General features: G+C 49.9%; 3 protein-coding genes across 7 annotated transcripts; 2 read left to right on the forward strand and 1 right to left on the reverse strand.

The window, feature by feature from the left end:
* Positions 1-37: 37 nt before the first annotated feature.
* On the forward strand, positions 38-6,243 carry DHPS (deoxyhypusine synthase). 4 transcript variants are annotated; one of them, XM_069590954.1, is made up of 9 exons: positions 38-2,827; positions 3,398-3,562; positions 3,754-3,875; positions 3,963-4,059; positions 4,161-4,247; positions 4,679-4,784; positions 4,865-4,968; positions 5,812-5,937; positions 6,022-6,243. In XM_069590954.1, exons 1-9 carry the CDS (start codon positions 2,621-2,623, stop codon positions 6,115-6,117), a joined length of 1,110 nt encoding a protein of 369 aa, XP_069447055.1. In that variant the 5' UTR covers positions 38-2,620; the 3' UTR covers positions 6,118-6,243. The 4 variants fall into 4 exon arrangements, with proteins under 4 accessions (XP_069447055.1, XP_069447057.1, XP_069447056.1 ...); XM_069590956.1 differs by having other exon boundaries at positions 2,483-2,827; positions 3,754-3,879; XM_069590955.1 differs by lacking the exon at positions 38-2,827 and adding an exon at positions 2,926-3,273.
* WDR83 (WD repeat domain 83) lies at positions 6,128-10,559 on the reverse strand. Of its 2 annotated transcripts, none has more exons than XM_069590958.1 (9): positions 10,105-10,559; positions 9,901-10,021; positions 9,711-9,816; positions 9,410-9,458; positions 9,201-9,327; positions 7,805-7,872; positions 7,606-7,714; positions 7,407-7,521; positions 6,128-6,430 (listed from the first exon to the last, which is right to left on the reverse strand). In XM_069590958.1, exons 1-9 carry the CDS (start codon positions 10,205-10,207, stop codon positions 6,281-6,283), a joined length of 948 nt encoding a protein of 315 aa, XP_069447059.1. In that variant the 5' UTR covers positions 10,208-10,559; the 3' UTR covers positions 6,128-6,280. The 2 variants fall into 2 exon arrangements, with proteins under 2 accessions (XP_069447059.1, XP_069447060.1); XM_069590959.1 differs by having other exon boundaries at positions 6,128-6,700; positions 10,105-10,492.
* Positions 9,809-23,810, forward strand: WDR83OS (WD repeat domain 83 opposite strand). The gene is made up of 4 exons (XM_069590960.1): positions 9,809-10,647; positions 22,714-22,819; positions 23,189-23,286; positions 23,405-23,810. The coding sequence occupies exons 1-4, from the start codon at positions 10,598-10,600 to the stop codon at positions 23,469-23,471; spliced, it is 321 nt and encodes a 106-aa protein (XP_069447061.1). The 5' UTR covers positions 9,809-10,597; the 3' UTR covers positions 23,472-23,810.
* The last annotated feature ends 73 nt before the right edge of the window (positions 23,811-23,883 follow it).

Here is a 23,883-nt window from a genome sequence, read left to right on the forward strand (position 1 = left end):
TTAATCCTTCATCAAGAGCTGTCAGAACAAGTTTCTTTGTTTTTAATTAATAATTTTTTATTGGAATAGTTGATTTACAATGCTGGGTCACTTTCTGCGCAGCGAAGTGAATCAGTTATACATACACATATATCCACCTTTTTTTTTTTTTTTTAACATTCTCTTCCCATATAGGTCATTACAGGGTATTGAACAGAGCTCACCGTGCTGTTTACAGATGAACTTTCAAATTAGGTTGTCAGACCGGTCACTTCTCCCCACCCGGTTGGTAACATTGGGGTCCTGTCCCCCATCTCAGTTTGCCTGGACCAGTGCAGTTGTCTGGTCTCCCCTGCCCTGCACACCCTGACCCCATTCTACTCCAGTAAGTCAGTCAGTGGGATCTGTTAAATAAATCACATTACAACATGGATGAAACTTGACGACATTCTGCTAAGTGAGATAAGCCAGTCACAAAATGACAGCTAATACATGATTCCCCTTATGTGAGATAGTAGTCAAATCCCAGAAAGCAGAATGCCAGTTGCTGAGGAGAAAGGGGGATGGGGAGTTGTGTTTAATAGGTACGAAGTTTCAGTTTGGGAAGATCAAAGAGTTCTTGAGATGAATGGAGGTGATGGTTGTATAACAATGTAAAGGTACTTAATGCTTCTGAACTGTGGACTTAAGCATGGTTACAGTGGGGGACTTCCCTGTGGTCCAGTGGCTAAGACTCCACATTCCCAATGCAGGGGGCCTGGGTTCAATCCCACGGAACTAGAACCCTCGAGCCATGACTAAGATACAACATGCTGCAAGTAAGACCCAGTGCAGTCAAATAAGTATCTTTTAAAGAAGAGACAGACTACAGAGCTTTCTCTCTTAAAAAAAAAAAAAAAGTTACAATGTTAATTTCATGTTATGTGTATTCTACCACAGTTTTAGAAATTGGAAAAAATAAATCAGTCTTTCATTTTAAAAACTCTCCTATGGTTTCCCAGCCCGAGAATAAAACCCACCCTCCTTACCACAGCCCACAGGGCCCTGCCTGGTCTGGCACCTTCTGTCCTCTCTGAATCCTTTTCAACCCCTCCTTCATTCTTCACGGATCACCCTGACGTCTTTGTGTGTGTTTCATCTATTTTTGCTGAGATCCCAATGTGTGCCCAGCACTGCACAGAGTGAAGAGAACAGCAGCGAAACCAGACAAGATCCTGCCTTCACAGAGCTGTTGTTCTAGTCAGGAAGGGATGAACAACAGCAAACAGAATATAACGTGTACTGTGAAAAATAAAAGCAAGGTAAGAGCAAGAGTGGGTGGTCAGGGCAGGCCTCTTGGAGGAGGTAACATTTGGATTGAGGCCCAGAGGAGGAGGAGCTGGGGAAGCAGGTGTTCCAGGCAGAGAGAGCAGCAAGTGCACTGGCGCTTGGTCAGGAAAGAGCTTGTTGGGCTCTAGAACAGTCAGATCAGTGGAGCTGGAGAAAAGTGAGTGGGGACAAGTGGTAGGGGATGAGGGTAGGTAAGTCAGTGCCTTCTTAGGCCACAAGGAAGAGCCCGAGTATTACTCTTACTGGGAAGCCACAATAAGAGGGTTTTTCTACAAAAAATTATTTATTATTTTTGGCTGTGCTGGGATATTTCTACCTCATTGCTACCCGGCCTCAGGGTACTCTTCATTGTGGTGTGCAGGCTTCTCATTTTGGTGGCTTCTCTTCTTGCAACGCATGGGCTCTAGGGCACGTGGGTTTCAGTAGTTGCGGCTCTCAGGCTCTAGAGCACAGGCTCAATAATTGTGGTACATGGGCTTAGTTGCTCGGAGGCATGTGGCATCTTTCCGACCCAGGTGTCAAACCCGTGTCTCCTGCATTGGCAGATGAATTCTTTACCACTGAGCCACCAGGGAAACACACAGTATATAGCGCAGACTCCATAAATTGTAGAGTGAGTGATTACAGGGATCTCACCGGACTAAACCCTATGCATGGTTAGGAGGACCCATGAGATTATAGACCCCACCCTCCAGCATCTCACAGGCTCGCTAGAGGGAAAGAGATGTCAGCCATGGATCCGACAGGAGATCCCTTACCCAGAGGAAAGTCAAGGAAGATTTCTCAGAGGATATGGCAGCTCAGCTGCCAGAGAAGACCAGGGGTTATGCCGCATATGGAGGCTCCAGAGACTCGCAAGACACGAACAGCGATCACGGTTCCATTTGACGAGAGACTCTCCGAGGCAGAAACTGTCTGATAACTCCAGGTGATTCGAATTCCGTCTAACGGCAACGTCTGAGAAACCATTCTCTCTTTGAGAGGGTATACACGAACCGGCAAGCTCCACGCAACGCGGTGGGTTTCCAGCAGGCGGCAGTAAAAGTAAAAATCATTCATCGGCGGCCGGGAACGCACGGAATATAAATAATGGGTCCTCGCGGCTTCCGTATTACGGACTGTACAAGACAAGATGGCCGCGCCCTGGATTCCGGGCGCGGCGAGTCACGTGATTACACAACTTCCGGCACTCCCCAAGTGTTCCCCAGGCCTTGAGTCTCCTGCAGAAGTGCGTGCCGGGGCCTAGCGCAGTTCGAGGCCGCCAGAGGGCTGGCCTGGGGCGGCTCTGACTTGAGAGTGCAGCTGCAGGACCATGGAGGGTCCCCCTGAGAGGGAGGCGCCCGCGGCCGCGCTGGCCGCCGTGCTGAAGCACAGTTCGGCACTGCCTTTCGAGAGCGCGCAGGTCCGGGGCTACGACTTCAACCGCGGCGTGGACTACCGCGCACTGCTAGAGGCTTTCAGCACCACTGGTTTCCAAGCCACCAACTTCGGGCGCGCGGTACAGCAAGTAAACGCCATGGTGAGGCCTGGGTGAGACTTCCGGGGCTGAGGGGGAGTGGCCTCCAGTAGCACCCTGCGGTAGCTGGGGGCGGGACTTCTCTGGGAGGTGTGTTCTTCGTCCAATAGTGGGAGAGAGTATGGGGCCCGGGAGTTTCTGTTCTGGGGAGTGGTTGGGACTGATTCTGGGGCGGGGCGGGGAGCGGGCGTTATAGATAATAGGTGAAAGTATTGTGGAAGGGGCGGAGCCTGGGCTAGAAAGTCCATTTGAGCGAAGAATTGGAGGAGGACCCTTACACCCGCCCGGACCTGAGCCTGAGTTTGCATTTCCCCGTGGGGAGAGGGGTCGGGCCTGAAAAAGTGATGCTCTCGGATTCCTGAAAAGGGGCAAAGCCTAAGCATGTGACCTGAGACTTGGGCTGTGAACAGGGCAGAGCCTACACAAGGGTGTTCCTTCCCCTGTTCCAGGTAGAAGTGGTTCTCTGTCCCTGAATGGGCAGATCCTGGGCGGGGAGTCTGACACCAAAACCCACCGCGGGTCCTTGGGGTGGAATTTGGGGCCAGAGGTTAACTCAGCTCTGCCCATACCTAGATAGAGAAGAAACTCGAGCCTCTATCCGAGGATGAAGACCAACATGCAGACCTGACCCAGAGCCGACGCCCACTCACCGGCTGCACCATTTTTCTGGGCTACACATCCAACCTCATCAGTTCAGGCATCCGTGAGACTATCCGTTACCTCGTGCAGCACAACATGGTGGGACCTGGTGGGGGTGTGGCCTTGGGCTCCCCGCGTCTTAATGGGCAATAAGGTTACTGGTCATTTAAGTGAGATAGGGAGATATGGGTTAGTTTTGTTTTGCAGCAGAGGTCCCCACAGGGGTCACTGGATGAGAGTTGGGAGTTAGGAGTTCTGCTTGGAATAACTTCACTGCCTTGTGGCTGCAGGTGGACGTCTTGGTGACCACAGCTGGGGGTGTGGAGGAGGATTTCATCAAGTGCTTGGCGCCCACATACCTGGGCGAGTTCAGCCTCAGGGGGAAGGAGCTACGTGAGAACGGCATCAACCGGTGGGTAGGTGGGGGCTGAATGGTGCTGAGTAAGGGAGGCAGGCTGAGGGTCCTGGGCCCTGATGCCCATACATCTTCTGTCCCCAGGATTGGAAACCTGCTGGTGCCCAATGACAATTACTGCAAGTTTGAGGATTGGTTGATGCCCATTCTGGACCAGATGGTGCTGGAGCAGAACACAGAGGTGAGGCTGGAGCAACCTGGGGCTGGGGGAGGGTGCGTTTGCTGATGGCATGGTGGGTGTCAGGGGAGGCACCGCTGCCTGAAGCCAATGTCTCCTCCTAGGGTGTGAAGTGGACACCTTCCAAGATGATCGCCCGGCTTGGCAAGGAGATAAACAACCCGGAGTCTGTGTATTACTGGGCCCAGAAGGTGAGGGACTGGCGGGGGCAAAGATGCCAGGTTTTTGGCATGTGTTGTTTCACTTTCACAGCCACCTGGGTAGTTGGTACTAGTCTCCTCATCCCTGCTCCTACATAAGGAGCCTCAGAAAGAGAAGTTAGGCAGTTTGTCTGAGGTCCTACAGCTATTGACTGTGGATCTGGTATTCTGGCTCTACTCCTAGACTGCTGGGAAGCAGTTGGAAAATACTTAGCAGCTCCTATGGGGACTCTTGGAAGGCTCCATGCTCCTCAGAGGCTCTGGGGTCTAGCAATCAGAAAAACAAGAACTATCATTCTTCATGTGCCAGGCCCAAGTGAAGTTAAGCACCCTGCCCAGAATCAGGCAAAGAAGAGGAAATGCCTGCAGGCTGCCCCTACAGGGGTTAGATCCGGCCCCCCTCCTGTCTTGCTCTTTTCTAGAACCACATTCCTGTGTTGAGCCCGGCACTCACAGATGGCTCGCTGGGTGACATGATCTTCTTCCACTCCTATAAGAACCCAGGCCTGGTCCTGGACATTGTTGAGGGTAAGATGTTGGGGCCCCGGAGGAGCAAGGGAGGAGGGCTGCCTGGGCCTGCAGTGGCCTGACTCAGCCCTCTCTCCCAGACCTCAGGCTCATCAACACACAGGCCATCTTCGCCAAGCGCACGGGGATGATCATCCTGGGTGGTGGCATGGTCAAGCACCACATCGCGAACGCCAACCTCATGGTGAGCAGGGATGCAGGCTGTGCGGCCCCTAGTGAGGGGTGGCACTTGTGCCTGCTGTGCAGACAGGCCTGTGTACTAGGCCCATGCCGTGTGCTGGGAAACAGTTGTGGACTAGACAGGCCAAGATCCCTGCCCTCCTGGAACTGATGTTCTAGTGGGGGAGATGAACAGCAAACCAGTGACAAGGTGACACGTACATCAGGTGGCAGTACTGGCTACAAAGAAAAATCAGGGATGACGACAAGAGGGCAGGAGAAAGGCATGCTATTCAGAAAAGGGAATGCTTCCTGGGAAGTGTGACCTGTGAGCAGAGGTTTTTCAGAGGCTGCTCCCATGAACCATGTGGTTATCTTAGGGAGTGGACATGAGATGAGTTTCTGGCAAGACTGGCCAGTGCAAAGGTTCTGAGGTGCCTGATGTAGGCACATCTTGGAGGCCAGTGAAGGGGAGAGTGAGAGGAGGTGAGGCCAGAAGTGACAGGCACAAAGTGCAAGGCCTTGAGGGCCACTCAGGTGCTCACAGGTACCCTCTGGCTGTGTGGGGAACAAACAGTGGGACTGGGGTGGGGAGTACAGAAAGGGAAGAGGTGCGGAGGTCTTCTCTAGAGTTGGTGGCAGATGTGGGTGGGCTCTTGGTACCTAGGAGGTGAGTCTGGAGCAAAGCCGCCCACTGCCCAGCACCCCATGACACCCCCACTTGGCCCAGGTGTTGACATGGAGCCCTTCCCTTGGAGTGAAGACCACCAAGGGCTTCCTGTATCTGGGACACATACAGTGCCTTTAGCTGTAGTGTCCTGCCCTGGACTCTGTCTGGCTGACCAGCCCATTCTGTCCCTGTCCACAGCGGAATGGTGCTGACTATGCTGTCTACATCAACACTGCCCAGGAGTTTGATGGCTCTGACTCAGGCGCCCGGCCGGATGAAGCTGTCTCATGGGGCAAGATCCGGATGGATGCACAGCCTGTCAAGGTGAGGGTCAGCCAGCCAGCTGGAGCACAGGGTCTCCTAGGCTGCAGCTGTGGATCCCCTGGCTCAACTGGGTTCCCTTCATAGGTCTATGCTGACGCCTCCTTGGTTTTCCCGCTGCTTGTGGCTGAAACCTTTGCCCAGAAGGTAGATGCCTTCACGCCCGAGAAGAATGAGGACTGAACACTGGACGGTGCAGCCCCAGGGAGGCCTCGCCCCCTCCTCTATTTATTAATTTGCAGACCCAGCCCCTCTCCACTCCTTGGTCAGCAGCGTGTCTAGAATAAATGATCTCAGTGGTCCTCCTTAGGCTGTGTCTCTGTCCTTGGCAGTGGGTCCCCTGGCTTCAGCCTGGGACACCTTCAGCCTCGTAGGTCTCTTCCCGCCAGCACTGGATGCTGCCCCCCATGGCAGTCAGCAGGCAGGGCTCCATGGGGTGGTAGGCCAGCGACTGCACCACACCAGGACCTACAGGCAGGGCCAGCGCCAGGGCACCCTGTGGAGTGAGGGGGTTGGCAGGGGTCATCAGTGTGTCTCCCTCCTCTTGGCCACCTCTCCCCTGGTTTCCATTATAATGCTTCTCAGACATTGCAAACTTAATCAGTCCCAAATTGAGCCCGTCAGTCAGTCGTCCTTCCAGGTGCTCAGGTCAGACACCTTGGATCTTCCTCTTACATCTCAAATCCTTTTGTCAGGAAATCCTCTTGGCTCTGCCTTTAGACTGTGCCGGGATTGCCATCTGGGCTCCACCAGCCCACCTGAAAGCCTCAATTACTACCTCAATTATTACCTTGCAGTCAAGTCTCAACATATCAGGTTCCTCTCTCCACCTGCAAAATAACCTTTCACGTGCCCTCCCTTGCAGGATGACTGCCAGTCTACTGGACCCTTGAGAAGTAGGCAAAACGTTGGTGCCTTCTGAGTTCCCAGAGGGAGAGCTGGCTCCTCAACTCTCCAGGGCCCTCCAGTTCCTTCATCCTCTAAGGGGCTTACTTCTGTAGCCAAGCCCCAGCCCTGACCCCATGAAGCCTGGCTGGTCAGTTCCCATTCTGACACTCCCACCAGGCTGAGACACATCAGGACAGAGCTTACAGGGCTCGAGGCGGGAAACCATGGGGATGCTCAGACATGGCTCAGATTTCCTGAACAACTACAGCCCCATTTCACCTGGGGTGAGACGCCACCATCAGCCCCCTTCCCTGAGGGTCAGTCCCAGTGGCCCCAGCTGACCTGGATCCTGCTGCCACCACTGCCATCCAGAGCACTTCCATTTCCTGACTGATGCGTGGGCGCCACACCTCCAAGCTTTGGCATGTGCTGTGCCCTTTGCCAGGACTGCCCTTGTTCATTCTCTCATTCCCTCTAGCCCCTAGTTCTAATAGAACACTCCCCTCCCCCTTTTCAGGCCTGAGAGTGACTCAGGTAAGGACAGGGCAGGCACCCCAGTGTGGAGTGGGGGTGGGGAGGCTCACTTCCACCAGGTCCCAGAAGAACACCTTCCCGTCCTCAGAGCAGCTGACCACATGTGTGTCACGCTCGCTCAGGCAGCAGTCCAGCTTATACTCCTTGTTCTTATGGCCCGTGTACCTGGGGGTGAGTGGAGTCAGAACGTGGGTTACGGGCGGGCTTTACTGGGAGTGGGAGCGGGGCCCCACGCCCCAGAGGACTCACTCGCCCAGCAGCTCCCCCGTGTCCTTGTCCAGAAGCCGCAAGGTGGAGTCTAGGCTGGATACCAGGGTGCACTGGCCATCCCGGCTAAAGCAGATGCAGGTGATGGGGCCTGGGGGGAAGGGAGGGCAGGCATGTCAGGCTGGGTCCCCGGGGCTGTCCCCACCTTCCCTGTCTGCCCCCCAGCACCAGCCACACTCACTGCCCACGTAGTCTGAGAAGAGCTGCCCCATCCTCAGGTCATAGCGCCTCACCCGGCCGTCTACGGAACTGCAAGACAGGGTGGCTGCGGCTGCAGGGGCCAGTAGGTGGAGGGCGCCAGCTCTGGGGTCCCTGTACCCTCTTCACCTGGCCAGGGCCCTGAGGGCAAGGCTAGCACCTGTCCTTCCCAGTACCCTTCACTGTCACGTCATGCTTAGGATCGGCCACGGAAAACATACACTGAAGTGAACTCAAGAGTGGAATTCTGGGACTTCCCAGGTGGTCCAGTGGCTAAGACTCTGAGTTCTCAATGCAGGAGGCCTGGGTTCAATCCCTGGTCAGGGAACTACATCCAACATGCTGCAACTAAGACCCAATGCAGCCAAATAAGTAAATTAAAAATAAGTATTAAAAAAAAAGTGGAATTCTGAGGCAATGGCTTTAAGACTCAGACCCAAGGGCCAATCAAGTCCCATTCCATCTATTTCTGCTTTCTACTGAGCTCCCTCTCTGGGCCAGACCCTGTGCAGAGACTTGGAACACAGCTGCTACCAAGCCAGGAGCACTTGCTGCCAACGTGGAACCTCACTGACTGAGGGGCATCAGCTCCCAGGAGGTGACATTGGAATTGAGACTTGAGGCTGAGAAAGGAGCCAACCATGTTCAGTTCAAGGGGGGATGTGTGGGAACTGGGTGGGCTGACAAGCCAAGCAGTCCAAACACCCCAAGTGGTGGGATTAGCACTCCTGCAGGTTGTGGCAACACTTGGGCAGCCCTGCATGGGAATTTTTTTTAAATTGTCTCCTGCAGCTAGACTGTCAAATCTATGTAGGCAGGGGTTTTCCTTGTTTTTCTGTCTTGTTCACTGCTGTATGCCCACTGACTAAAAATGGGACCTGTAGGAGGTACTCAGACACACTCTAAGTAGTATAGGAATGGTCCAGGTGGAGAAAGGGCAATTGCATGTCGGTCCCAGAGTGGAAGCATGTGTGGCATATTTAACAGAAATTAGCTGCAATACTTTGGTCACCTGATGCCAAGAGCCGACTCATTGGAAAAGACCCTGATGCTGGGAAAGACTGAGGGCAAGAGAAGGGTGCGACAGAGAATGAGATGGTTGGATGGCATCACTGACTCAACGGACATGAGTTTGAGCAAACTCCAGAAGATAGTGAAGGACAGGGAAGCCTGGAGTGCTACAGTGCATGGGGTCGAAAAGAGTTGGACATGACTTAGCGTCTGAACAACAACCACATAAAAGCTGAGAGCACAACAGAGACCAGACCATACAGGGCCTTATGAGCACAATGAGGAGAGTAGATTTTTAAATCTAAGTACAGAGACCGCTCTGAACCTCAGTGGCACCTGGTGAGCGACAAGGTCCTGGTCCCACTCACCCTGCGAGGACCTCATGGTCTGACACCTTCACGCTGGATATACCATCTCTGGCTTCGTCCAGGGTCTGTATTGGCTCAGGTTTCCGAGAGCGACAGTCCCAGCAGCGGATGGTGGAATCGATAGAACCTGTAAGGCCAGCATGAAGGTGGATCAGGTTTAGGGGGCAGAGGCAGTCTCCTGGGCCCACCTAACAAGGCCTTGGACTCACCAGACAGGATAACTGTGGCCTCTTCATTAAACTGCACTGTGTTCACCTTCTGCGAAACAGGAACTGCCGCTTAGAGGATGAGGACAAAAGCAAGGTTCCCAGTGCAAGTTAAAGCAAAGGAAAAAGGTTAAGGGTAGGGGAGATCAAAGAGTTGGGGGGAACTGCAAGGATGGGGCTTGATGAAGCGGGGGCCATGGGGAAGGATACTTGCGCTGTATTGCGGGGGGGGGGGGAGAGGGCGGATCCCTGTTACCACCCACATGCAAATCAGTTAATGAGACCCCTTCTTGCTTGCACTCACCCCCGCGTGGCCCCGGAATTTCCGCACGACTTGCCCTGACGCCACATCCCACAGCACCACCGCCTTGTCCCCACCTCCAGAGCAAAGACTGCTGTTATCAAAGGAGCTAGAAGGCAGAGCATAGAAAATTTAGCATCTGCTTCTGTTCCTGGCCTCAGCGCCCCGATCCCGCCTTGGCCCCCCGGCTCACCCAGCCGCGTCCAGCACCTCGTAGCCGTGGCCGCTGTACGTCCGCAGTAACGTCCCCCGTAGCGGGTTCCACAGCTTCAGGGTCTTGTCGCTGCCGCAAGTTAGACAGTAATTGCCATCCACTGGGGAACACCAGGCGGGGGTTACTGGGCCGCCGACCTTAGGAGGCGGGAGGAGGACTCGGAAAGAAGATCAGGGCGCTCACCATTAAATCGCACAGCTCGAACCGCCCCCTGCCCGCAGTCCAACGTCTTCAACCGTTTCTGCGGCAGCTCGGGGCCCCGCGGTTTGGGCTCAGGGAAAGCCATCCCTCGGCTTTCCCTTCCTCGCCACCTCACACGCACCGGCACGGAAGCATTCCTTGCCCTGGGAGGGTGTAACTTTATTATTGTCCTCCATAGTCTACTTCCTACTTCTCACTTCCGGGTTCTACATTTAGGCTCTTTGGAGATAGTGTTGGAAACACTGAAACTTGTCTCCAGCTTCCCAGTTTCTTTCCCCACTTCTGGTCTTCTAGGAGCATTTTTGGCTTCTCCGAATTCTCTGTCCCCTGGCTGGGGGTAGTTCCGGTAACCGTCGATAGGAACGGAAGCGCGAGGGCTGAGAGTGTTACTCTAAAAACTTTCCTGTGTTTCCAAGCTGGAAGCTGCCGGAAGCTGCGATTCCCGCAGCGGAAGAGGCGCGACTTCTGACTCGCTATGTCCGCGAACAATATGTCGGACCCACGGAGGCCCAACAAAGTGCTGAGGTGAGGCTCCTAGTTGTCATGGTGTTAAAAAAAAGAAAAAGATTCAGCTGTAAACTTGAATGATATAATTGGCTTTACCAAATGAATCATAAATTGGACAACATCCCATCTAGCAAGTAGAGGGAAGCGCTAAAGAGCTACAGAAACGAAAAGGTTATTTAAAGGCAGGACAAGGAAGTCATAAACAGAAAAAAGGATGATTTCAGATTATATTAGTTTCCTTTTGGGGAGAAAAGGGTCTTATTAGGTGGAGGTTACCTCATTTTCCTTTTGAAGGATGAAGAGGGGAGAGAACCTAAGTGACTGCCTCATTGGTGCTGACCAGAAAATTCGTGACTGACCGATTAAGACTGCATTTCTGGAGGAAGTTGAAGCTTCTATTAGGTTAGATATTAAGCCCCGATTTGGTAGCTTGGCCAAGTACAAATTTTTGGACCTGTGGTATTCTTTTTAACAATCCTCCCTGTCTTCCCCCCTCCCCCCTCCCAATCAGAGTCTCTCTAACTGAGAGATGTGATCAAAACTTAAGGCATGAGCGCCACTCTCAGCTGCTACTTTGAGGTTCTCTTAGTTTTTGTTGTTCTTTTGCATGCTATCCATAGTTAACCCCTGTGATAGTAACAGGTCCTTGCTGGCTTCAGGTTCACAGTCTCTGAGTTGGTTATTCTCTTGTTATTTTTCTGATGTTCTAGTCATAGGGAGATCTTTTGCTTGATGATTAGTGGCTGTGATTATGCATTTAAAGCTTCTGGGAGAATACAGTGCCTTCAGTTCAGTTGCTCAGTCGTGTCCAACTCTTTGTGACCTCATGGGTTGCAACACACCAGGCGTCCCTGTCCATCACCAACTCCCAGAGCTTGCTCAAACTCACGTCCATCCAGTCGGTGATGTCATCCAACTATTTCATCTTCTGTCCTCCCCTTCTCCTCCCGCCTTCAGTCTTTCTTACCATCAGGGTCTTGTCCAGTGAGTCAGTTCTTTGCATCAGGTGGCCAAAGTATTGGAGTTTCAGCTTTAGCACCAGTCCTTCCAGTGAATATTCAGGACTGATTTCCTTTAGGATGGACTGGTTGGATCTCCTTACAGTCCAAGGGGCTCTCAAGAGTCTTCTCCAACACCAGAGTTCAAAAGCATTAGTTCTTTGGCTCTCAGCTTTCTTTATGGTCCAACTCTCACATCCATACATGATTACTGGAAAAACCATAGCTTTGACTAGAAGTAAACCATTAATTTGCTGGACCTCTGTTGAAAAAGTAATGTCTCTGCTTTTTAATATGCTGCCTAATGCAGTGCATTAGGGAGATTATTATGACTATAATAAGCAGGATAATTAGCAAAGTTTGGAGTGCACTTTGGAGCCATGCTCTCCAGGATTAAAACCAGGCAAAATCAAATACATGAAAGGAAGTTCCCACTGGGACTTCCCTGGTGGTGCGCTGGTTAGGGCTTGGTGCTACCAGTGCAGTGCACAGGGGTTTAATCCCTGGTTTAGAAAAGAAAAAATTGCCCTTGAAGGAGTTACCTTCTTACGCCAGCTGGCTTGCTCAGTGATCTTATGTAATTGAGTTTCAGCTTCCCCAGAAGGAGTAATCCAGCGTAGCAGCTGGTGTTGACCACAGCATAGACGCTCCTTGCTCACCTAAAAGATAAACAAAGACTGTATGTTAGTTGCTCAGTTGTGTCTGACTCTTTGTGACCCCATGGTCTGTCCATGGAATTCTTGAGGCAAGAATACTGGAATGGGTTGCCATTCTCTTCTCCAGGGGATCTTCCCGACCCAGGAATTGAACTGGGTCTCCTGCATTGCAGGCAGATTCTTTACTGTCTGAGCTACCAGGTAAGCCTCTAATTAAGGGCTGTTCTGTTATAAAAGAACAACTTTGGCCAGAGAATCTAAGGATCTTTCCTGGGCTGATGGCCTTGCCAAAGGACACAAATCCTGAGTCACGAAATCCTCATCACTCTTTTTAACTTCATGATGTAAATCCAGGGGACTTGACCAATGAGGTGTCTTAGTTCCCTTGTGGAAAGTTAGGAGCCCAGTTCAGTAACCTAAGGGGCATTGCCCTCTGTGCACTGGCTGTCTAGGCATTCAGAGGCTGAAGGAGAATGATAACCATTATGGACAAAGACAGACACTATGGGGGCACAGACCATTTCCATTAGTGGGGTACTGTTAATGGATTCATTCACAAGGATTACTGCATTTACCCATTCAAGCCAGATATCAGTCAGGTTTTCAGCACATTTGGGAATAGATTCTCCCAGCCTGAAATATAAAGTGTTGCTCCGAACACCTTGCAAAGATAGGTGCAGTTGGTGAGAGCTCTTAGTGAGTGGGGGCAGATCTGATCTAGATTATCATGAGAATGTGGGGTGCAAGTGCAGTGAGATTTACCAGTTAATTGTGTCTAATTGAGTATGTATGGTTATAATGGGAGAAAGGAAAAAACAAGGTATAGGTTGTTCTGGCTGTGAAAGTAGAATTGCATAAGAAATTTTAAGGGGGTTTGATTGTAGTTTCCTGTGACATTGAGAATAGAAGGAAAAGCTGGTCACAAGGAGGACCAAGAGGTCTCTAGCATCATGGATAGATTGGAGTTTTTTTGTTTTTGTTTTTGACTGTGCAGTGTGGCATGCGAGATCTTAGTTTCCCAGCCAGAGATCGAATCCACTGCTCCTCGCATTGGTAGCACAGAGTCTTAACCACTGGACTGCCAGGGAAGTCTCAGACTGGAATATTTATTTATTTATTTATTTGTGGCTGTGCTGGGTCTTTGTTGCTGTGTGGGCTTTTCTCTAGTTGCCGCAAGTGGGGGCTCCTCTTGGTTGCAGTGCGAGGGCTCTTCGTTGCAGTGACTTTTCCTGTTGCGAAGCACAGGCTCTAGGCATGCGGACTTCAGTAGTTGGGGCTCCTGGGCTCTAGAGCCCAGGCTCATTAATTGTGGTCCACGGGCTTAGCTGCTCTGTGGCGTGTGCAGATCTTCCTGGATCAGGGATTGGACCTGTGTGCCCCGCATTGGCAGGTGGATTCTTTACCACTGAGCCACCAGGGAAGCCCCCAGATTGGAATATTTAATAGCAAATCCAGCGGTCTAAAAGCTTACTTTCCTCAGCAATGGCCTGGGAGATAAGCGTGAGAACATCATCTTTGCAGGTGAAAACCAGAGTAAAAAAAGAAAAAGGAGGAAGGGTTTCAGTCTAGTTAATGTATGGTCTTGATCCGATGTCTGGGACAGAAGCAGTCCACCTTGACGCCAACTATTCTGTTCCTCGTCAGTTTGACAGAGGTCTCCAGCATCTGTTTAGGACTGAATGTCTGGCGGAGCTTTTCTTAGCTGTGGGATGTGTACCCAAGGCTCAGTGTCTTCTTGTTTCACAGTCTTTGTCAGTGGTCAGGAGCACTTGGTAAGGTCCCTTCCCATGGGGCTTGAGGGTTGTCTTCCTCTGATGATGTTTTCAGAATACCCACTCAGCAGGCTCCAGTCTGTTACCAACAGGATCCTTTGAGTTTGGATCTGGCAGGGCTTCTTAAACCTGTTAATGATAGCATAAGACATGAAAGACTTATAGTAGCTGGTCCTATTAACGTTAGATAGCAAGGGATCAGCAGAAAGTTGTACATCAATGGACATTGGTCTACTGGTGACTGTTCCATGTGGAGTGAGTGTGTGTTTTCAGAGAGGGTACTGGGAACAGTTGGCATGGCCAGAGGCAATACCTTAGACCAAGGGAGTTCAGTAGTTGAAGCAGTTTAGAGGTTTTCGAGGATTCCATTAGTTCTTTCTACCTTGCCTGATAAGTGAAAAGGAGAGTGATAATTCCAAGGAGCCTGCAGGGTTTTCATGAAGGCTTGTACGATTTGCCCAGTGAAGTGGGTGCCTCAGTTCCTGAAGATTGTGGAAGGTAGACCTCGAGTTGGAACCACATCTTCTAACAGTTTCCTTGCCGTTGTGAGGGCATTAGCCTTGGGGCAAGGGAAGACTTCAGCCCATTAGGAAAGCATGTGTAGAGTGACAAGATAACCCATACTGGGTGGCGGTTGGATAAAGTCCAGCAGTAAGTGCTCAGAAGGTCCGGGGTAGGGGGAGGTCTGAGGCCTCTGGGAAAACAGATAGTTTTTCCAGGATTACAGACCTGACAGGTCAGACATTGGTGGTAAACTGCTTTTGTGATCTTCTCTCCCCACCCATGTCTATTCGTCATTTGAGTCATCTTAAAATGCACTATGATGGGTGAAGGAATGCAAAAACTGGAAAATGAGATTTGTCAGGGAGCTGGGAAGAACCACGTGGCCATCTTGGGTTTCCCATAGCCCTGAATGTTTATCTAATTTACAACCATTGTTTGCCCATCTTAATTTCTCTGTTCAGGAACAGACTGATTGTTACAAAGGCATCAAGATGGCCAGGGTCTAGCAATGAGAGGTCATGTTTTGCTGAGGCAGAATGGTCTTCATCCATCTGTGCCATAATATTTATTTATTTTTTCTGCTCTATAAGCCAGATCTTAGTTCCCCAACCAGGGATTGAACCCGGTCACCACAGGGAAAGTGCCGAGTCTTAACCACTGGGCCGCCAGGGAATTCTCAATGCCATGATATTTATAGATTCCGTTGCTATCTTTGCATGAAACGTAACGAGGGCATTTCCTGAACTCTGGTTCAGTCCTTTTAGTGTGAGTCTCAATTTTAATGACAGGTAATTTCTCACCTTCAGAAAGTAAGACAGTAGTTTACTTGTTGCCTTTAAAAAAATTTTTTTTTAAATTTATCTTTTTGGCTGCCCTGGATCTTCCTTGCTGCGCACAGGCTTTCTCTAGTGCCGTGAGCAGAGGCTGCTCTCTAGCTGCTGTGCTCAGGTTCTTACTGTGGTGGCTTCTCTTGTTGCGGAGCACGGCCTCTAGAGTGTGGGCTTAGAGTTGTGGTGCACGGGCTTAGTTGCCCCATAGCATGTGGGATCTCCCAGGACCAGGGGTCCAACCCATGTTGCCTGCATTGGCAGGTGGATTCTTAACTGCTGGATCATGAGGGAAGTCCCTGTTGCCCATTTTTGATGGGGGCCTGAGAGGACTTCAGAAAACCCCTTTGTTTCCATAACATCTCCAAATCATGGATGATCCTGTAGGCATACCGATTCTTGGTAAAAATATTAACAAGCCCTCTGTTAAGGGCTTGTTGGGCCACTTTGATTTATGGGAAGTTTCCTTTTCAAGTAATTCATAATGGTTAGTAATAGCATAATCAGTTTGGGAACAAGGTGTCCCTTTTCCATTTCGAGTATGGCCCATCAGCAGATAAGATTATATCAGGATGTTCTTACCTGACAGTTAAGGGGCTCATCTTTGTCAGTAGGGGTAGTGATGTAGCAAGTTAAAGGCGTTGCAACATTTAGCATGTTGCGTAAGTGGAGGAAGCAAAAGGATCTCATAGAAGGTTCATATGCTGGCAGAGAAATGTTGAGTCAGTTCAGAGTTAAGAAGACCGGTTTTTTGTTTGTTTGCCTTTTTAATACATTTGGGAGACCAGGAGATGCCCCCTCTGCATATATTTATTTATTTACTTACTTATTTGGCTACTCCAAGTCTTAGTTGTAGCCTACAGGATCTTTTAGTTTTGGCATGTGGGATCTAGTTCCTTGACCAAGGATTGAACCCAGGCTGCTTGCAGTGGGCCCACAGAGTCGTACTGGATCACCAGAGAAGTCCCAAGAGTTAAGAAGACTTTGGACAGCGTGCTGCTGCTGCTAAGTCACTTCAGTCGTGTCCGACTCTGTGTGACCCCATAGATGGCAGCCCACCAGGCTCCCCCGTCCCTGGGATTCTCCAGGCAAGAACACTGGAGTGGGTTGCCATTTCCTTCTCCAATGCATGAAAGTGAAAAGTGAAAGGGAAGTCGCTCAGTTGTGTCCGACTCTTCGCGACCCCATGGACCGCAGCCTACCAGGCTCCTCTGTCCATGAGATTTTCCAGGCAAGAGTACTGGAGTGCGGTGCCATCGCCTTCTCCGTTGGACTGCATGAAGAGTCTATAAATAAATGCTGTTACCTCAAATTAGATCTGCTGAAGCTTTTACTAACTTTGTAGTTGCAACTGTAACCCAAGACAGTTGGTATAGGCACTGGCAACTGAATCCAGTTAAATGCTGTGATAAGAAACAGGCTGTGTTTATTGCTACGCTCTTATGTGAGCATTCCCAGGGCTTGGTTATTTCTTTCATGCACAATGAAGTGAAAGGTCTTGAATAATTAGGTAGGTCTAGGGTGGGTGGTTTTTATAGCACTTTTTTTACTCTTCAGAAAAGCCTACTTATGTTTATCTTCCCTAGAAAGGGGCTCAGGGACTAGAAGTTTAGTAAGGTCATTGGATGGGGAAATGAATAGAGAAAAATTAGGAGCTCATAGTCTACAGTAGCCAATCAAGCCTAGAAATCCACATAGCTGTCACTTAGTTGTAGGCCTAGGAAATTCTTGGATTAGCCTAATCCTTGTTGGAGATAGCTGGGTTCCTTCAGCACTAGGTAATGAACGTTATCTACAGATAATTGTTAATTTTCCCTTGGAGAGTTTATGTTCCTTTTGTCAACTGAAATAATAACCAACCTATAATAAGAATTTTATCTAAGCCAAACAGAGGCTTATGGCCCAGGAAACACAGATTCAAAAGCACTTGAATTGTGTTTTGCTGGACTGCAGTATGGCAGAGGGCCTATTCAGGCAAAAACTGCAGTTACATGACTTGTTTGTCAAGAATTATAATTGGAACCTCCCTGGTGGTCCAGTGGTTAAGACTGTGCTTACACTGTAGGGGGCATGGGTTCTATCCCTGGTCAGGGAAGTTCTGCATGCCTGCAGGTATGGTCTAAAAAAAAAGGAATATAATTAGAGCTGGCAAGATATAAGGGTGCTTGTTAAGCAAGGATTCATTGGTGTCTGAAATGACTGTGTAGTTACAAGGGGAGATGTTGAGACCATAAGGTTGCAGTTAGCAGCTGCTAGCAGATACTGTCTTGAGAATAGCTGGTGGCGTGGTTCAGTTTGATTCAGTTCAGAAAATTCAAGTCCTCACTGATGCATTAACGTGGCCACCTGGCTCCATTTGGATGCCTGAAGCACAGTTCTATCTTGTCCGAACAAAGACCAAACATCAGATACAGTGGGTACATTGCTTCAGGGCTTCAAGAGACAGCTTAGCACATATACAGTAAGATAGCATGAACTTAGGTCAGGGAAGAGAACCTCATATTCAAAGGAATTGGTACGTTGGTATTGTGGGGATAAGGTGAAAGAACATTTATCCCCTCTTCAAAGTGGACATTTAACACGGTCTGATAACTGCATTTTTTTTTTGGGGGGGGTCTGTTTAACAGTTAAAGCAGATGTCTATCTGAGAAGCCACAAGACTGTCTGTTCTAATGAGCATAAAGTTTAAGCCCAGTCATGTCTTAGCTAGGATGACTTCTCCATACCACAGTATGTGAAAAGTTCTTCCATCACTTTTCAGCAGATAAATGGAATCTTTTATGGATTCCTCTTTGGTTACTGAGCACAGCAAGCAGTCATCCACCTGTTGTGAAAGAGCTCATTTCCTGGGGACTGGTGGGTTCTTACATCTTGACGGAGCACTTGGGAGAAATCAGTGAACCCCTGAGGCACGAGTGTCCAGGCTTACTGCTGATTGTTCCAAGTTAAGGCAGATGGACTTTCACCTGTTGGAATCTATAGGGATACTGCAAAAGGCTGAAAAAGATCCACAACAGTGTTTTGGGCCTGCTGGAATTTATGACAAAATGGTGTTCCAGGTTTGGGCCAACTGGGAAGGGGGAAATAACTTTGCTAATAACCCTTGAGTCCTGGTTGTTGTTTAGTTACTCAGTCTGGTCCAACTCCTTGTGACCCCATGGACTGTAGCTTGCTAGACTTCTCTGTCCATGGGGTTTCCCAGGCAAGAGTGCTGGAGTGGGTTGCCATTGCCTTCCCGACCCAGGGATTGAACCTGGGTCTCCTGCATTGCAGGTGAATTTTTTACTGCTGAGCCTGCAGAAGCTCCTGAGGGAAGGGATACATCAGGAGATTGGGACTGACACATACACACTGCTATATATAAAACAGATAACTAAGAAGGACCTACTGTATAGCCCAGGAAATTCTACTCAGTGCTCTGTAAAGACCTATATGGGAAAAGAATCGAAAGAAGAGTGGATATATGAACGTGTATAACTGATTCACTTTGCTGTACACCTGAAATAACACAGCATTGTAAATCAACTATAGTCCCTATAAAAATTTAAAAAAAAAAGGAAACAAAAGAAACCTTACGCTGGGGCTGGAGTGGGGGGAAGCTCTTAAGTTATGGACAAATCACCATCCTCACCCACTAGGTTTCCAGACTGGCAGGATTTGCACGTTATGGTGGCTACTATAGGGCGTGCCTAATTACCCCTGGGACTTTAGGTCTTCTGTTGTGGGTGTGCGGCTTTGTGTGGCTTTAGGCTTCAGGGGATATTGATGTAATTGAGGGAGAGGTTTAGTTATGTGTCTCTGAATCTTTATAAGCTCTGTATTTTTTATTCTTCCAATGTCAATATTAGAAATAACGCACAGAAGATTTCTCTGGTGGTCCAGGATTTCGAGTCCTGGTCCAGGAAGATTCCGAATGCCACAGGGCAGCTAAGCCTGTGACCGCAACTATCGAGCTGGAGCTGTAGAGCCTGCGCTCTGCAACAAGAGAAGCCACCGAAACTAGAGAGTAGTCTTGCTGCAGCTAGAGAAAGCCCGTGCGCAGCAGTGAAGATCTGCTGCAGCCCAAAAGAAAGAACCCAGAGATTTTGAGATACCTCAATTAAATTCAGGGGCTTTTGTTGGAATTCTTCCTCCTCTCTGTCAAGGACAGATTGTAAGAACATAAAAGATCTGGTTCACGTTGGTCAGGAAATTTCAAGGGGAAGTCCCCATTGGAAACAAAATGTCTTAGCCCTTTTAACTTAGAAAGGAGAGCTCTACCTAAATAGATTGACTGGGGCTATGTCACATAGTGAAAAAAAAATGTTTTTCAGTCAGAAGTCCCAGAGTCATTTGTATTGGATGAGGTAGAAATTCTCTCTGAACTTTTGTTAGATTCTTCCAGTTAGGAAACCTCTTTTACACTCTGAGGCAGTTGTCATCCTAAGGGAATGGAGTGAAAACAGCTCCAGACTGCACGGAGATCAAACCAGTCAATCCCAAAGGAGATCAACCCTGAATTCATTGGAAGGACTGTTGCTGAAGCTCCATTCCTTTGGCCACCTGATGCAAAGAGCCAACTCATTGGAAAAGTTGAAGGCAAAAGAAGGGGGTGGCAGAGGATGAGATGGTTAGATAGCATCACCGACTCAATGGACATGGATTTGAGTAAACTGGGTCATAGTGAAGGACAAGTGAGGCTGGTATGCTGCAGTCCGTGAGGTCACAAGGAGTCAGACACGACTTAGTGACTGAACAACACCATCTCAGGAAAACACCTGAGGGTCTTAGCACATAGCTTGGCTGTGAGGGACCAAAGAAAGGCCTACAATCTTGAGAATTCCTGCTGAAGAGGGAACAAGCGGTGTGAGGCAGGTGCATTCAGAGATAAGGTCTGACAGAGTCACAGAACTGAAAACAACAACAAGTATCACCGAGAATTTGGCAAGGTTTCCCATTAGATTTAATTTTATTTTCCCCTTGAGTGTCTGTCTACAATGCGGGAGACCAGGGTTTAATCCCTGGTTTGGGAAGATCTCCTGGAGAAGGAAATGGCAATCCACTCCAGTACTATTGTGGGGAAAATCCCATGGACAGAGGAGCCTGGTAGGGTACAGTCCATGGGGTCGCAAAGAGTCGGACACGACTGAGCGACTTCACTTTGGCTGTTTTAGGGGATTACAGATAAGCGCTTACCAGAGAATCCCTCGGAATACTGAGGAGATAGATATGGGGGCACTCGAGTTGAAGAATTTGCATAAGACCTTTGAGGACAATCTTTTTTCCAGTGTCCCAGTTGATTACATTCAAGACATTGGTCCTTGGGCCAGCGTTTTGTGGGTGGACCCCTAAGAGGGCATTATTTTAGCTCTCTGGTCTTGGAGCTATTGTAACTGTAAGACCAACAACTTGGAGAATTTTTGCTTGTGGTCTTACTCTAAGGTCGTTTCAAAGTGCTCAGCTGTGGTCATTGGCTCCATCAGCCTGGTGGTCTCCTATCCTCTCTTCTGTGTTTTTATCCACAGGAGATATTCTGTGAGCAAACGGGCCACTAGAGCCGGTTAGGTGACTATCACATGGAAACGAAACACCATAGGAGGAGGGCTTCCAAGCAAGCGTGTCTTAAAGTCGGTCAGATTCATCTTTCTTTGTTTTGCATGTTTGAGTAACAGACCAGTCAGTAGGGGTAGGGAAGATTCTAGGAACGGTTTATAAAAGGTCTGTTGCTTTTTAAAAAAAGTTTTATTTATTTATGGTTGTGTTGGGTCTTCGTTGCTTTGTGCAGGCTTTCACTAATTGCAGTGAGCAGGGGCTACTCTTTGCAGACTTCTCGTTGCAGTGGGCTTCCCTTGTTGCAGAGCACAGGCTCTAGGCATATGGGCTTCAGTAGTTGCAGCACGCAGGCTTGGTGCTCAGAGGCTGTGGTACGCAGGCTTAGTTGCTCCCCAGCACGTGGAATCTTCCCAGACCAGAGATGGCACCCATGCTCTCTGCACTGATGGGTGGGTTCTTACCCACTGCGCCGTCAGGGAAGTGCAGTTGCTGTCTCGCAAGCTTTGTCTGGTTGAGGATTTTTTTTTTTGCTGTGCCCCACGGGATGCAGGCTCTTAGTTCGCCAACCAGGGATAGAACCCGAGACCCCTGCAGTGGAAGCCTGGAGACTTAAACCACTGGACCCCCAGGGAAGTCCTGAAACCCTCACTTTCAAGGGCAGTCTTGTCTCAGGGAAGCCTTCCCCACGACACCCATTGTAATTCTAGGTTGTTTTTAGTCATACTTTGCCATTTTTGTAGATATTTACAGCTTCTGAGATTACAGTTCTTGGTCATAAAAATAAGCAGGTGTGCCAACGGGTAGACTCATTAAAGGACATGGTGGGGTCAGAGATGCTCCCATCTCTCTTGGCTGGCCTTTATCTACACAAATGAAGACAGACAGACATGAATACTGTAACACTCCAGTCATAACCAGTTACTGTGGCCTGGCCAAGAAAAAGGCCCTGTGCACACCATCACTGACTGCCTACGTGGAACCTGGGCCTGGAGAAAGGCTTGAACCAGGAGTGGACCCTACATGGGCACTGTGGACTGATACCAAACAACTGGGGAACTGCAGACCAAACTGCCAGCACGTCCCAACAAGGAATCTGGGAACAGAACCAAGGGCCTGGGGTTTCCAGCCAAATGAGGAACTGTAGTCAGAACCACCAGCAGCTCCCAGCATGCAACTAGTGATTCCAGACAAATGAGGAACTGGCCAGAAAGCCAATTAGGTCGGGAGCATGACACAAAGAGAGCAGAGCTCAGAACTGAGAGGAACTTACCCATGGCCTCCAGATCCAGCGAGAAAGACAGTGAACTCAGAAGGGGATTCATGGGTACCCCTCCTTGTGTTCCTTGTTGTCCCTGAATGTCAGAGGTTCACTTTGGATCCTGTTGCTGCTACCAAACCTCTTGAAAAAATTCACCTGAGTAAATTCTAAAGGTCTAATTGGCTTTACTGAAGGATTCATGAATCTGGCAACATCTCGTCTAACAAGTAGAGGGGAGCATTAAAGGGCTATAGAAACAGAAAGGTTTTTAAAGGTAGAACAGGGAAGTCATAAACAGAAAAAAGGATGACTACAATGTCAGAGACCTATGTTTCTGGAGGAGGCTGACGCTCCTTTCAGGCTAGGTAGTAAGCCCCAGTTTAGTGGCACGGCCTAGAATAAATGACTCCGTTTTGGACCTGTGGTTTTATTTTTAACAATGGGGATGGGTCTCAGATGGTGGGTTGGAGGCCCAGGGAAGCATCTGCCCACCCTAGGGGCAGAAGTCGAATGCCTCTGACCCTGAGCCTGCCGCAGGTACAAGCCCCCACCGAGCGAGTGTAACCCAGCCCTGGATGATCCGACACCAGACTACATGAACCTGCTCGGCATGATCTTCAGCATGTGCGGCCTCATGCTCAAGGTGGGCAGGGCTGGGGTAATGATAAGTGGAGAAAATCAGAGCTGTTGTGAAGCCAGAGGTCCGGGTCAGGGTGGGCACATTGGACGTTGGTCTGAGGCTTTAAGGCAACTTGGTGGGGTCCTTAGGGTGATGGGGGATGTTAAGGACCAGGCTTCTTAGGCTTGAGGGGACATGGTCAGAGATGCAGTTCAGGGATTAGGACCAGAACTTGGGTACCTAGAGTTAACTTTGGGAGGCTGAGACAGAGGGACTCCTGGGGATCAAGGCTGGAGCTGCACCAGGTGAAACTGGGATTGGAACTGGTGGGGGAATGACTCACTGGGGTGCCTCTCACTGACCTAACCCTGCCCGTCCACCCCCCTCTTCCAGCTGAAGTGGTGCGCTTGGGTTGCTGTCTACTGCTCCTTCATCAGCTTTGCCAACTCCCGGAGCTCTGAGGACACGAAGCAGATGATGAGTAGCTTCATGTGAGGCTGGGTCTGGGGAGGGAGGGACTCCTGGGGGAGGGGAGGGAGACCCCCCCCCCGACCCCCTCCCCGCCCCCCAGCCTCTCCATCCTGGACTGACACCTCTCTCCTATCTCAGGCTATCCATCTCTGCTGTGGTGATGTCATATCTGCAGAACCCTCAGCCAATGACGCCCCCCTGGTGATGTCAGCCTAGAGGGGTCACGTCTTGGGCCTCTCTAGCCACCTTGCCCTAGGCCTCACCCGTGGCTGCTCAGCCTCCTGCCATCAGCTGCAGTGCTGGGCTTCCCTGGGTGAGGCAGTCTCTGGGTCTGCAGCTGGACGGAGGGAACCTGGCCCTGACCCTGGGATCTCACGGCTGCTGGAGCAGAGAGAGGAATCCCCTCGGCCTAACCGTCCACCCCACCTTCTTTTCCTACCCTGCCTGCTCCCAGGGGAGACGCTGTCCATGTTTCTAGGTGTACCCACTCATTTTCTTGTTGAAACCCGTGAATAAAGTTTTGCATTCTGGCTGTTCTCTGCGACCCCTCTCTCCTGTGCATGGTGGCTGTTTGTCCTAATAGAGGGAAGGGCTCCACCTTCCCACTCTGTCAGGCC

Source organism: Ovis canadensis, chromosome 5, assembly GCF_042477335.2.
Source record: "Ovis canadensis isolate MfBH-ARS-UI-01 breed Bighorn chromosome 5, ARS-UI_OviCan_v2, whole genome shotgun sequence".
NCBI classification, from domain to species: Eukaryota; Metazoa; Chordata; class Mammalia; order Artiodactyla; family Bovidae; genus Ovis; species Ovis canadensis.

What these genes read in the sequence shown, in the direction of transcription:
- WDR83OS (XM_069590960.1), top strand. Translation starts at nt 10,598, where the DNA reads ATGTCCGCGAACAATATGTCGGACCCACGGAGGCCCAACAAAGTGCTG. An exon ending in AGGCCCAACAAAGTGCTGAG is followed by an intron (nt 10,648 to 22,713) that starts GTGAGGCTCCTA and finishes AGCCTGCCGCAG; the next exon opens with GTACAAGCCCCCACCGAGCG. An exon ending in CAGATGATGAGTAGCTTCAT is followed by an intron (nt 23,287 to 23,404) that starts GTGAGGCTGGGT and finishes CTCCTATCTCAG; the next exon opens with GCTATCCATCTCTGCTGTGG.
- WDR83 (XM_069590958.1), bottom strand. Translation starts at nt 10,207, where the DNA reads ATGGCTTTCCCTGAGCCCAAACCGCGGGGCCCCGAGCTGCCGCAGAAA. An exon ending in AATTCCGGGGCCACGCGGGG is followed by an intron (nt 9,459 to 9,710) that starts GTGAGTGCAAGC and finishes CCTGTTTCGCAG; the next exon opens with AAGGTGAACACAGTGCAGTT. An exon ending in TCTTCTGGGACCTGGTGGAA is followed by an intron (nt 6,431 to 7,406) that starts GTGAGCCTCCCC and finishes CTCACTCCACAG; the next exon opens with GGTGCCCTGGCGCTGGCCCT.
- DHPS (XM_069590954.1), top strand. Translation starts at nt 2,621, where the DNA reads ATGGAGGGTCCCCCTGAGAGGGAGGCGCCCGCGGCCGCGCTGGCCGCC. An exon ending in TACAGCAAGTAAACGCCATG is followed by an intron (nt 2,828 to 3,397) that starts GTGAGGCCTGGG and finishes GCCCATACCTAG; the next exon opens with ATAGAGAAGAAACTCGAGCC. An exon ending in TCGCGAACGCCAACCTCATG is followed by an intron (nt 4,969 to 5,811) that starts GTGAGCAGGGAT and finishes CCCTGTCCACAG; the next exon opens with CGGAATGGTGCTGACTATGC.